General features: G+C 52.9%; 1 protein-coding gene across 18 annotated transcripts in view; it reads left to right on the top strand.

Annotated features, from left to right (window-relative positions):
* EARS2 (glutamyl-tRNA synthetase 2, mitochondrial) overlaps positions 1 to 12,946 on the top strand; it is a 40,560-nt gene that overhangs the window by 4,047 nt on the left and 23,567 nt on the right. For 17 of the 18 annotated variants that reach the window (XR_006284486.1, XR_006284485.1, XR_006284489.1 and 14 more), the window contains 6 exons: positions 300 to 489; positions 979 to 1,451; positions 2,808 to 2,916; positions 3,615 to 3,768; positions 4,865 to 4,995; positions 6,786 to 6,921. Coding sequence is in view for 12 of the 18 variants with exons in the window: in XM_043524376.1 (XP_043380311.1) it covers positions 300 to 489; positions 979 to 1,451; positions 2,808 to 2,916; positions 3,615 to 3,768; positions 4,865 to 4,995; positions 6,786 to 6,921 (1,193 nt within the window). In the remaining 6 variants the exon portion in view is untranslated. Of the gene's footprint in view, positions 1 to 299; positions 490 to 978; positions 1,452 to 2,807; positions 2,917 to 3,614; positions 3,769 to 4,864; positions 4,996 to 6,785; positions 6,922 to 7,584; positions 8,665 to 12,946 lie in introns of those variants that run through there. The other variant, XM_037909960.2, reaches the window with a different exon arrangement.

The following is a 12,946-nucleotide window of genomic DNA, read 5'->3' as shown; positions in this document are numbered from 1 at the left end:
TCCACCCCAAGTCTGGTAGGTGGAGAATGGGGTGGGACTCCGCGATCCGCATTTTAACTAAAAGAGCTGCATGTGGCTTGCGAGCCACAGTTTGGCCACCGCTGCTATAAACGCTAACACTATTGATGGCTCTGGAAGATTCCTCTAGAGTTCACCAGGTAGAGTCCCGGGCTGCGAGTGAGCAGTGTGCTCTGTGGACACGCTGCAAACTCCTGCCTTCTGATCCCTGTTGAATGCTCTATCATCAGACTTTACCTTGGACTGAGAGCTTGTTAAATCCCATAAATCTGGCATTCCAGGTATCCCACCTGATGAAAGCCCTCGCAAAGGAGGCCCAGTCGGGCCCTACCAGCAGTCTCTCAGACTTGAGCTGTATAAGAAAGCCAGCGAGTTTCTTCTGGAGAATGGTGCTGCCTACCGCTGCTTTTGCACCCCTCAGCGTCTGGAACTGCTGAAGAAGGATGCGCTACGGAATCGTCAGACACCACGGTAGGGGGGCTTCCTGTGGAGTGTGTGCATGCAGAACCAGTGAAGAAGTCTCTGGCATTGGGATCCAAGACACCAGCTGCCCAGCTACAGGGGCACGGAAGGCATTAACAGCTCAGAATAATCAGAGCTCTTACTTGTCACTTTGGCTTTAGCTCCAAATGTATCTTGTTGTTGAAGGGAAAGTCCCAGTCTCTAGCCTAAATGACCATGTTTAACATTTATATAGCACCTACTGTCTCTAAAGAGCATTACACACATTAACTGATCAAGCTTCTCAATCCCCCACCCTCCCAGTGAGGTGTGTAAGTAGATAAACATTATCCCCACCTTACAGAACGAGGGGCTGAAGCATAGAGGTGAGACTTGACCCAGCCCTGAGTGAATTGTTGCCAGAGCTGAGATTAGAACTCAGGATCCAGACTAGAATAGAAAAAGCTGACCTTTTGCCAGTGGTACTGAACCAAGACCATTGCTCTCCTGTCCCAAAAGGTATGACAACAGGTGCCGACACTTGAGCTCAGAGCGAGTGGCTGAGAAGTTGTCGCAGCGCTCTGACTACGTGGTCCGCTTCCGTTTGAAGGAAGGTGTGGAGCCCTTTCATGATCTGGTCTATGGATGGAGCAAGCATGAAGTGGCTACTGTGGAAGGTGACCCGGTGATCTTAAAAGGGGATGGCTTCCCCACATACCACCTGGCAAATGTGGTGGATGACCATCACATGGGAATTAGCCACGTTCTCCGTGGAACTGAGTGGCTTACTTCAACATCCAAGCACCTTCTGATCTACAGAGCCTGTGGCTGGGACCCTCCTCGGTTTGGCCACCTTCCGTTGCTGTTGAACAAAGATGGCAGTAAACTCTCCAAAAGGCAGGGAGACATTTTTCTAGAACATTTTGTTCAAGATGGCTGCTTGCCGGAAGCTCTGCTGGACATCGTCACCAACTGCGGCTCTGGATTTGCAGGTACTTGGGGACAGACCTGACTCACTGGGAGCTGCCCCAAGGTCTGGTTACTTGACACGTTTGCTGCTTGTGGAAAGATTTGGTGTATTAATGTTTCAGCACTCTCTGAGCTCTCTTTGGAGGGGGTCAAAAAGGAAGGTCTCAGAAGGGGTCTCCACAACCAAAATGCTGCCAGCTCCTCTAAAGTCCCCCCAAGAGTGACGAGGGTCAGGATACCACTGGGGAGCTGTTTAAAATTCAGTCCAGTTCCTAGTGGGCAGAGGTCCAGATCTTAACGGCCACCTGGTGACAGTCTCAGCAGAGAGGGAATGGGTTATGGAGGTGGTCCCTCCAAAGCATGGGTGGGGTGAATTGGGGAAAGCTTGCCCTTCTGCTCCCCACACTAGAGGATTTCAGTCCCCAAGACTGTCCGTTCAGCACCAGGTTCATTGTAAAATGAAAAGAGCTGGAGGTGGGGTGTCAGGAGAGCAGCAGCTGCTCTGGGGACTGTTGGGGACACTTCTGCTCTCTGATTAGTAGTTAAAACACTTCATTAAAGATTTTCCCCTGCCTGTTTAACCTGAAAGTCCATGGGAAGCTGGGCCAGTCACTCCCTTTCAGATTCTCATTTTGCAGGAGTCACAAACAGTCTCATGTCTCAGCAAGACAGCACTTCCTATGTGTGGCTTAGGAACCCCACTGCAAATTAACCCCTTCCCAGGGGATGAAAGTTTCTGCCTCTGAACACTTTTGCTGCTGGGTTGAGCAACGTGAGGATGATTTCTCTTTAAGAACTGAATCAGAACAGCAAAAAGCCAGAGGGAAAAGTCCCTGGTTCCAACCAGTCACAGGGCCTCTCCAGGCTGTCTGGTGCATGGGGGATGCAGTATTGTTCTATGAAGCTTTGCAGTAATGCTCTGAATCAGTGTTCCCCGCCCCCTACCCCCCTACCTTCGTAACAATTCAGTGCTGCTGTTAAATGGCCTGGGTACCCTGCACTGGCGCTGCCAGGCCGACTGCTGCATGGGCAGGTGTTAGAGATACAGGGGAAATTATTAGCTAGGTAACGGCACTTCTACTCAAATACTTCATTCAGTGTCACCCGTTTAAAACAGCAGGAACTCCCTGGGCACTGCCTGTAGCTGGGACTTGGTAGAAAAGTTGGCGGAGTCTGTTCTCAGGACGAGACTGGCATCGTGCAAAATCTTGCCATGAGGGCTCTGCCTTTCTCTTAAGAAAGTTCCCTGCTCTGTGTTGGCACTGAGCAGGTGTGGAGAGACCCTCCAGTGTCACTGTTTCCTTGGTTACGATGAGCAGCAGTGATACTAGCTCTCCATGGGAGTGAATGCATGATGCCATTGTTGGGTTATTTTGCAGGCAATCAGATGGGCAGGACGCTGGAGGAGCTGATCTTGGAGTTTGATGTGGGCAGAATTACCACCCACTCAGCCCTGCTGGATCTTGACAAACTCCTAGAATTCAACAGGTATGACAATTGGGTGTAGCACCTTATTCATCTCCAACCAACTCTAAAAATTGCCCTCCATGGACTTTGCTTCACCTAATGACTCTGTCCACCTGCTCCCCTGGCCTGCTGTTCCAGTCATGACCTCTTCTCTGTATTCTCCACTGTTGGGGTTCCTTTCTCCCTTGAGCCCCACTCCATCTACTGTAAAGCAAATAGTTTTTCAGCAGCTCCATATAAGCGTCCTGCCCATTGCACCCAGTGGAAGGTTCAGCGCAGTGGCTCCCTTCCTCTTTAACCTGATGGCGCAAGGCTCTGAAATCCGCCATTCTGCAAATCGATACCAAATGGGGGGAATTGAGCCAACCTCCTAAATCACACTAGCATTCATGTGCCAGGAGCTTGTATACTATGGTGGTGGTCATGGTAGGAAAGCCTAGCTAGATGGGCCATGTTGCGAGGAGAATGCAAGGACTTAAGTCTGGGTGAGAAATTACTTTTTAAAAATCATCATTATTAATGGTGTACCTCTGTGAAGTGCCCCACCTTCTCCCAGAGCCATGTATTGAGGATTGTTGAATATTTACACTCACTGTAATGTTGATTTTTCTAAATGATTCTATGGGTTTATTTTGTAAACACTGTATAATGACGTTCATAAGTCTGAGTCTAAGCCAAAGAGGTCTGTAGCCATTGGGATGGTTCTGTCTTCTGTGCAGGATTCACCTGATCCAGCAGATTGGAGATGAGAGGCTACGACGAAAGCTAGTGACGGAGCTGCAGACGAAGGTGGAGCAGGTCTATGGTGATCGGCTTGTGGACAGAGAGGTTCTAGAGAAGGATTATGTGGAGCGAGTCCTCCTACTGAGAAAAGTATGACCAGCATTAAAGCTATGGTGCCCTTTGGGAGAGGAGTAGAGAGTTGGGAGGGCAGAAGCTCTGCAGGTGACCCAGCTGGGTTCTGGGCAATGCTAGAACTTGAGCTCTAAAGCTCCAAGGCCTCACAAACAGTGAGAGGTCCTATCCTGCCAGGCACCTGCATCCCTGCTTAATACCAAAATATGGAGCTGTGGAGTCAGTCCAAGTTGCAGGTATGACACTCCAAGCATCTCCACTATCTTTGCAGACCTGCGTGTCTATCCAAAATGACCTTGCTGGGTAGTGAGCAGCCATTTCTATCACCAAACCCCCATCACAGATGGTGGTCTCAGCAGAGAGACCAAGGACTGAATGGGCCTTCTCTTGCCCCAGGAGATTGGTTATCTTCAGGGCTCGTTGGCTAGGCAGTTGGGGAAGCTTGCCTACCTTCTGCCTGTTCTGGGGCTAAATGGAGAGAGCATGTCTCCAGCTATGTCAGTGTGGGACTTTGTGGTTAAATCAAGAGGGTTCCTTAATCCAGAGCCCTGATCTAAAAGGAGGTGGCAAAGCAAGGCTTGAGGTGGGAGCAGAGGAGATGATGGCCCTGCCTATTGCTACATGAGCAAGGCCGCATGATTCCTACACTCCAGCCCCATGAGATCACTGCAGGTTTGGGGGTCACTGCACACTCTTGCTTTAGAAAGGCAGGAAATACTGTGGCTCTTGAAAATGTGGTTTCACTATGGCAGCAAATATAAAATTACTCATGTGACTTCCTGCTTCTGCCCTCAGTGAATCAGCGAGTTAATGTCGGGGGGAGTCATTTGCAGAGTCCTGCTCTGACTCAGCCTGCTTGCTCGACCGCTGGCCTGTTACGGAGGCTCGTTGTCCCTGACTCATTGTTGCCCAGCACTTGCATCGTCATTTATGCCAGTGGCAAGTGGGTGTAAAAAGCTACACAAGCCAAGTGTCAGCATTCCGCCCTCTGAACTGGTGAGAGTGCAGAGCAGTGGTGAATGACCCCTTTGTCACCCTGACATCTAGCTGGAAATAGATTTCATCTTTTCTCTCCCTGAGCTGCCCGATCTTGACAGACCTTTCCATCCCGCAGGGTCACATAAGCCGCCTGAAGAACTTGGTGGCGCCTGAGTATTCTTACTTATGGGTCAGGCCCTCAGTGTCCCGAGAGCAGCTGCAAACCATTTCAGCAGAAGTAGATGAGATAGGAAAGCTAGTCATAGGGTAAGTGTCTCTTCCCTGCTCTCTTCTCCCCCGCCTGCCCCCTCCAGCTGGTCTTGCTGCTCAGTCTGCGCTGGCATCAGACACAAACTCTTGAAAACATGCTGTAGTTAGTGTGCATCAAGAGGCTAAACACATTCACATTCAGTCCTCACCCTCCCTATCCTCTCTCGGCCGCACTCGATGCTCACCTCCAGTCAGCCCATGAAACCAGCCTCTATCACCCACTTGTTACATTTTCAAACAAGCACCTTTGTGCTTTCTCCCACGCTGCCCCAGGTGCATGGGGGGCACTCTCTGTAAACATCCACAAAGCTACCTCCACGCCACCTTCCAGTCTCCTTAAAACTCTCCTCTGCCAAGATGCCAACAAACCCTGTTAGGCAGCTGGTGTTCAGAGACCACTGCCTCTCATGCTGACTGGTAGGGTCTCATTGTTTACTCGTCCCCCCGCAGCAGTCTGTCTGTCTGTCCGTCCTTGTCTTGTATGGAGGGTTTATGTATATGAACAGTTAGCACCCAGCAAGCTGGGGTGTAAGTCTGCCTCCCAGTAGCCTGCGCACGCTAGCTGTCCATGTGGACCCTGCTTCTGCGCTCTAAAAGTTCCCTAGTGCACTCTGATTTACTCCAGTTTCACAGTGGGGTGTATCAAAGCGTGTTGCAATTACCTGTGGTGCAATTCACCAACTGTAGTCTCTAACTTTCAAGAATCCAGGAAGGTTTGGCTCAAACTTTCACGTGCAGGAGGATGTTCAAAACAATTCTGATTATTAATAAAATGACCAGGGTGTTTGTCTGGAATTAATCTGGGATCTTGTGGCCTGCAGAATGCAAGAGACCAGTGTGATAAACTGTAAACTTCTACACGAATTCTCAGCTAATCTGAACAATTGTCACCTCTGGAGTTCCTGGAGGGGACCTCTGCTGTTTCCATGTCTGCATTTCCACCTAGTGCGCCACAGTCCTCTGTTCAGAAACAGTGCTGCGATGGAGGACAGTCCATACCGCTTCTGCTGTGCACTATCTCCTTTACTTTATGCCTCTGGCCTTCACACAGCTCTGCCAGTGCATTTCAGCCCTAACCTGTACCACCCTCTCTTCCACTCCTAAATCTCCTTCTCCCAGCTCTGCTAAGCCACCATAATATGGACCTGCACAGTCATCTGCAATTCGGATCCTAGACTCCCCAGACCTCAGTTCCAAGCTTCAGCAAACCCTGCTACTCTGGACCAAGGGCCTCTTCTGAGCCGAGACTAGCAGTTGTGCTGAAAGCTAAATTTTGACCGGTTTCAGAGTAGCAGGATCATAACTGATGCAGTGATTTTGACCGTAACTGATGCAGTGATGTCTGCAGACCCTTGACAGACAGCTGGAAACAGGAGCTCTGAGAGGTGCAAGCTGCCTGTTCATTGTAGTGGGACAGTAACTGAACCTTAACAGTGGCAATGCAAAAGTCAGGAGAAACATCCAGCTAACATGCAGAGCACACTGGGCCTGCTCTTATAGTTGGGGTAACATTAGTAACAGGTCTTGTCCCTGACTCCTCTAGAGATCATGTCCGTGTTAAAAAATGTCTGATCAGGCATGTGGTTTTCCAGATCTCTGGCATCATTTTATAACCCCTTGCCTCTCTGAGTTAACTGTTTTCCTGGTGCTGCTGAGGTAGTGCTTAGCTTCCTAAAAGCAATAGTTTGCTTATATGCAAAAGGGTCATTTTTGGCAGCTCCTACTGTCAGCGGGAATTCCTCACTTCCACATGTCACTAGACTGAGAGGGCTTCTTCTCTCCCAAAGGCTGATGGAAGGGCAGACTGCTGCCCTGACTACAGAAGGGTTGAATGAAGACCTGAGAGGCCTACAGGAGCAGACGAGAGGGACCAAATACAGCAGCATGATGAAACTCCTCCGCTTGGCCCTCAGTGGACAGCAGGTAAAAGCCATTTGAAGTTGAGACCTTCCCATCCAGTAATAACAGCCTGCTCTCTGCTCACAAGACAGGCTTTTGGGTGCTAAATCTTGTGTGTGTTTTCCTCAGTTACTGTAATAAGTGAATGTGCTAATGTGAAAAAGCTCCTTGGCAGAGAGGGATGCTAAGAGAGGCAAGAAGTACCAAGCCATCCCCCCAGAGCTGCAAACCTGTGGTTGGAAAGGCAGCTGGCTTGTTTGTAAGGGGCATTGTCAGCTTTTGGGTGTGTCATGGTTCATAATGTAACCAATAATAAATTCCTCGTTTGGTCCAAAATGATTGTTAAAAAGCAGGGCGAGTTCTCTCATGGCATAACTCCTCTGAGTTTGATGGTGCTACCCCAGCAGAGCAGTTGGCCTGATGTTGGGGACTTTTCTTCCAAGATGACAGAACCAGAGTCTTATATTAGAAATTTCAGGATATTTTAATCGCAGGTGACTAACAACTCATCATTCAGTCATCTCCAGTATAGAGTGATACAGACTTGTACCCACTGGATGTTACCAAGGGAAAAACATAAAAAACTCCAAGTTCTGATAGTGTTGTGATGAGCGCAGTGTGGGAATGTGAGTAGAACAACAGAGTGTTTGCTTTCACTTGTGCAGTGTCTTTTGTGTGTGTTTTCAGCACGGACCAAGCGTGGCTGAGATGATGGTTTCCTTGGGACCTAGAGAAGTGTGTGAACGGATAAAGAAGGTGCTTTCCAACTAGCAAGAAGCTTCCTAGAGGGAATGGCTCCAGCAGACAGCACGCCCCTTCCGAGCCCTATGTGTTCTTCAGTACCGCAGCCTAAATTCTGTGGTCACACTATTTCACAGGAACTGGGCCTTATACCATGCTGAATTTGTGAGAGTGCCATCATTACACTTGAAGATCTCTGTGTGTCTTCATGAGGCATAACCTAGTTCATATAAGGGGTGCAACTGAATTCTGATTCAGATCTGCTTCATTGTCTTCATCTTGTGGGACCAGGCTGACATTCAGATTGGGATATGGAGTCCTTCATCTTAACTGTATGTTCAAGTCCAGCCTAGCTTGGCAGTGACTGAAAGTGGTTACTTCTGATGGCTGTTTGATTTCCCATAAGCCACAGCATGGTGATCTCTTTTTGAAGCTGTGTCCACATGATCCAGAAACCATCACAACTGATGCTAATTAGCCCCCAGTTGGCAATCTGAGCAGAGAGGTCACATGTAAATGGGCAATGTAGATTTGATCCCCTCAGCCATACAAAGTGCCCTTCCAGGTCTGGCTTGATGCATGTTGGTGGGGACTGTTGTGTGAGAGAAGTGTACACTTTTCACTGTCTCTGTTCTGTGGGTGACGCAAGGACTTTTCTTTCCAGCACTGTAACCCACATTTTTCATGAATACTTAATTCTACTTTTTAAAAAAGTCCCTGATATTTTTGTTTTTGAACTGGACCCGGGAAAAGATAACAAACAGCAGTTTCTGTGCTAGAGTATTACAGTGCACATCGTCATGTCCAGTTAGCAATTTGGTTTTTAAAGCCCCTTTTTTGGATAAAAGCACTTTCATTCTGACATGAAATTGGGGATGCTGGATCCTTTCCTTGCAGGTCATCCTACCTGCCTCCCCCCCCCCCCCCCCCATTAACGCAGCAGAGAAAACATGTACATTCGTACAGCTGTGTCAAAATGTGACGTGAGTGTGTAACTCTTTCCTATCATAAAAATCTGTAACTGTTTTACTGTGGCCTTCTTTCAGCAGTGTCTTTCAGTGCATCTAAGGTGGGGAAGTGTCCAGGTCTTTCAAGAACTGTACATTGGGAACATTAAGTTACTGTGTGCTCCCCCTCAATGTCCAAATGTTGCATTTTAAACATACGCGAGTCTACTCCTTGTGGATAAATAATGATGGGCCCCATTTTGTTCTGAAGTCAACACAAGTGTAAGTGTGACAAATTGAATATAGGTTTCAGAGTAGCAGCCGTGTTAGTCTGTATCCGTAAAAAGAAAAGGAGGACTTGTGGCACCTTAGAGACGAACAAATTTATTAGAGCATAAGCTTTCGTGAGCTACAGCTCACTTCATCGGATGCAACTTCATGAGCTGTAGCTCACGAACGCTTATGCTCTAATAAATTTCAGTCTCTAAGGTGCCACAAGTACTCCTTTTCTTTTTAAATTGAATATAGTTACTCTGAAAAGCCTGGAACTAAGTTGAGTGTATCTCACAGATTTAATACTTGCTCCTTAGAGCAGGGATGGCCACTCAAACATGTTCCAAAAATATGCTGAGATCTGAGCTGTATGTTCAGGGTTAAGCCTGGGGAGAAGTGCACTTTTAGTCCATCAGGAAAGGGGGCTCATGGAGCCGAGAGGGTTGGGAATGGTCCATGTTCAAAGTGTGGGGCTCTCGGCTGGGGGAGGCGTGCTGTGTGGGCTGTCACTGACAGATGTTGTGGTTTGCCAATCATTAGAGTGGGGGGTGTTGTGAATTTCCTTGTGCTCTCCCTGCTGTAATGCGGGGGTGACTGAAGTGCGGACCTGAGCTGATGTGCGGCTGGAGCCTTCCTTGTGGAGCCCGCGGAGCCTGCAGGTCCCAGCCCAGGCCGGCTAGGAGCGGCCCGTGGACCGAGGTCACGCCCTGCCCTGGGGGCTGTGCTTAGCAGACTGCCCCGTCGGCCGAAGCCCACGGGCGACGGAGGCTCCTGCAGTGTGTACGCGGCGCTGGCTGGCAGGTCGCTAGCAGGGGCTCTGCGGGGCTGGCCCGGCTGGGGCCCCCGCACTGCCGCGGGCCGGTGCCGGTCTCTGCCCCGCAGCAGGGCCCGGGACCGCCCACGGGCCGCGCCCTTGCCCCCGCAGCGTGCCGGCGCGCTGGGTCGCGGGCTTGTGCCCCCCAGAGGCGGCTGCAGGTGGGGCGCGGACCCCGCGGCTCTGGGCGGGGCCGGGCCCGTCGGGCGCCGCCTCCCTGCGCGGCGGCTGCGTCGGCGGCGGCGGCCGGGGCCGGGCGAGTCTCCATGGCCGGGGCGGTGCTGGGGGCGCTGGAGCTCTGGCTCCGTGAGTGGCGGGCTGGGCCCCGGGGCGGGCGGGCGGCCTGGGTGCCCCCGGTGGGGGGGGTCCGGTCAGACGGCCTGGGTGCCCCGCGGGGTGGGGGGGTGTCGGACAGACGGCCTGGGTGCCCCCGATGTGTGGGGGAGGGGGGGGTCGGACAGACGGCCTGGGTGCCCCCGATGTGTGGGGGAGGGGGGGGTCGGACAGACGGCCTGGGTGCCCCCGGTGGGGGGGGGGGTCCGGTCAGACGGCCTGGGTGCCCCGCGGGGTGGGGGGGGGGTGTCGGACAGACGGCCTGGGTGCCCCCGGTGTGTGGGGGAGGGGGGGGGTCGGACAGACGGCCTGGGTGCCCCCGGTGTGTGGGGGAGGGGGGGGTCGGACAGACGGCCTGGGTGCCCCCGGTGTGTGGGGGAGGGGGGGGTCGGACAGACGGCCTGGGTGCCCCCGGGGGGGGGGGGGGGGGGGGGGGGTCGGACAGACGGCCTGGGTGCCCCCGGTGTGTGGGGGAGGGGGGGGGGTCGGACAGACGGCCTGGGTGCCCCCGGTGTGTGGGGGAGGGGGGGGGGTCGGACAGACGGCCTGGGTGCCCCCGGTGTGTGGGGGAGGGGGGGGGGGTCGGACAGACGGCCTGGGTGCCCCCGGTGTGTGGGGGAGGGGGGGGGGTCGGACAGACGGCCTGGGTGCCCCCGGTGTGTGGGGGAGGGGGGGGGTCGGACAGACGGCCTGGGTGCCCCCGGTGTGTGGGGGAGGGGGGGGGGGTCGGACAGACGGCCTGGGTGCCCCCGGTGTGTGGGGGAGGGGGGGGTCGGACAGACGGCCTGGGTGCCCCCGGTGTGTGGGGGAGGGGGGGGGGGCGGACAGACGGCCTGGGTGCCCCCGGTGTGTGGGGGAGGGGGGGGGTCGGACAGACGGCCTGGGTGCCCCCGGTGTGTGGGGGAGGGGGGGGTCGGACAGACGGCCTGGGTGCCCCATGGGGTGGGGGGGGTGTCAGACAGACGGCCTGGGTGCCCCCGGTGGGGGACGGGGGGGTCGGACAGACGGCCTGGGTGCCCTGCAGGGGGGGCGGTCAGGGCGGACAGACGGCCTGGGTGCCCCCGGTGGGGGGGGGTGTCGGACAGACAGACTGGGTGCCCCCGGGGAGTGGGCGGGGTGGGTCGGACAGACGGACTGGGTGCCCTGGGGAGTGGGCGGGTCGGACAGACGGACGATGGGTGTCCCAGGGTTGCAGGTTCCGTACGGAATTGGTTGCTTGCCTGGTTTTCCATTGCCCCCTAAGTCCCTTGCTGCAGGCCCGGAGCAGGAGGCAGGGAGGCCTGGGTAAAATGGGCTTGGCAAAGGGGGTTCACAGCCGCTGCCCTGCAGCGGGTAGAGCTCCAAGTACGTCTCGTCTCACCGAGAAGGGGCTGGGCAGAGCTGTCTCCTGAGGAGCAGGCGCTGACGGTCCCTCCTGGGTAAACCCCTCTGGCTTCACTGGAGTTATGGTGGGATAAAGTTAGCCTAGTTCGCACCCCCTTTGCTCATCCCCATAGCAGGAGGCAAAAAGCAGCGTTCTCTCTTGTGTGTCGGTCTGGGAGAGCGGGCACAGTCTCGGGCTTGTCTACATTACCGCTTACGTCCATGTAACTTACGTCGCGCAGGGGTGGGAAAAAGACACCCCCTGAGCAACGCAAGTTACAGCGACCTAAGCGCCGTCCACACTGGCACTATGTTGCTGGGAGACACGCGCCGCTGACATAGCTTCCACCTCTGTCGGCTCACACCAGTGCAGCTCCTCCGAGGCAGCGCGGCCGTGTAGCCTAGCTCTCAGCTAGGCGCCGAGTGCAGTGCTCCCTGGAAGGGTCACCATTTCCAAACCAGTAACTGCTCAGGCAAAGACCATCTGAGCAGGCTGCCCAGAGCAGAATGAGGAAGTAGCACCTCATCCTGGTGACAGGGGAACAGCTCAGTAATGGGAAAAGAGTTCTCAGACTTTCCACCCTAGGGCCAGGAATTAAATACTAGGACAGGGAAAGAAGGGGGAGAAATAGTGAGCTGATGATGTATCAATTTTGGGCTTTTTGGATAGTTTAGAATGAGGTGGAAACTGCTGCACAGCCCACGACACAGCGGACAGTCAAACAGCAGCTACCTGAATATTTGATTTTAAAATTCCATTTAGTTGTTTGTGGGGCTAGTTTTCAAAGCTGTCTAAGTTTTCCTGTAATGCCTATCACAGACCTTGGAGGTGAAAGGCCAGCATTTTAAACTACTTCTAGAGCGAGACCTATGGGTATAAGTTTTGTTCAAGCAATTCCTGATCAAAGTGTAGTCACAGTGGTGTTATCCAAAGGCTGTGGTATTCGGCATATATTGCCTGTCTCACTTACTAAGTGTCAGGTTGTGAAATGCAGCCTTGTGCTAAGGCATTTAGCGACAATGGCCATTCTGCAAATGCCTGGCTCCCTGTGACTGCTGCTGAAATGAAGGGGCAACGTGTTTGCTCGATCATCTTAAGCCATTTCGTTTTCACATACATCCCCCGGAAACCTGAGGCAACCCCACAGTTATTGTAAATCTGAGTCACCCATGAGCCCTGCAAAGTGTAGCTGTGAACAGTCTGCACTGGAAACAATTGTGAGGAGACGTAACAAATGAAAAGGTCTCACACTGGTTGTTTATGTAGGCTGAGCTGTATGCCTATCTTGGCCCCAGGGGGTGGTCAGACCGGAGTGGGGGGAAAGGGCTCGCCGGAGGGGGCTGCCTGGTTAGGGTGACCGGATGTCCTGATTTTATAGGGACAGTCCCAATTTTTGGGTCTTTTTCTTGTATAGGTTTCAGAGTAACAGCCGTGTTAGTCTGTATTCGTAAAAAGAAAAGGAGTACTTGTGGCACCTTAGAGACTAACCAGTTTATTTGAGCATGAGCTTTCGTGAGCTACAGCTCACTTCATCGGATGCATAGCATATCGTGGAAACTGCAGAAGACATTATATACA

The sequence above is a fragment of the Chelonia mydas genome, chromosome 10 (assembly GCF_015237465.2).
Source record: "Chelonia mydas isolate rCheMyd1 chromosome 10, rCheMyd1.pri.v2, whole genome shotgun sequence".
NCBI lineage: Eukaryota > Metazoa > Chordata > Testudines > Cheloniidae > Chelonia > Chelonia mydas.
The sequence above is the reverse complement of the archived record's forward strand: the minus strand, read 5'-3'. Positions and strand labels throughout refer to the sequence as shown.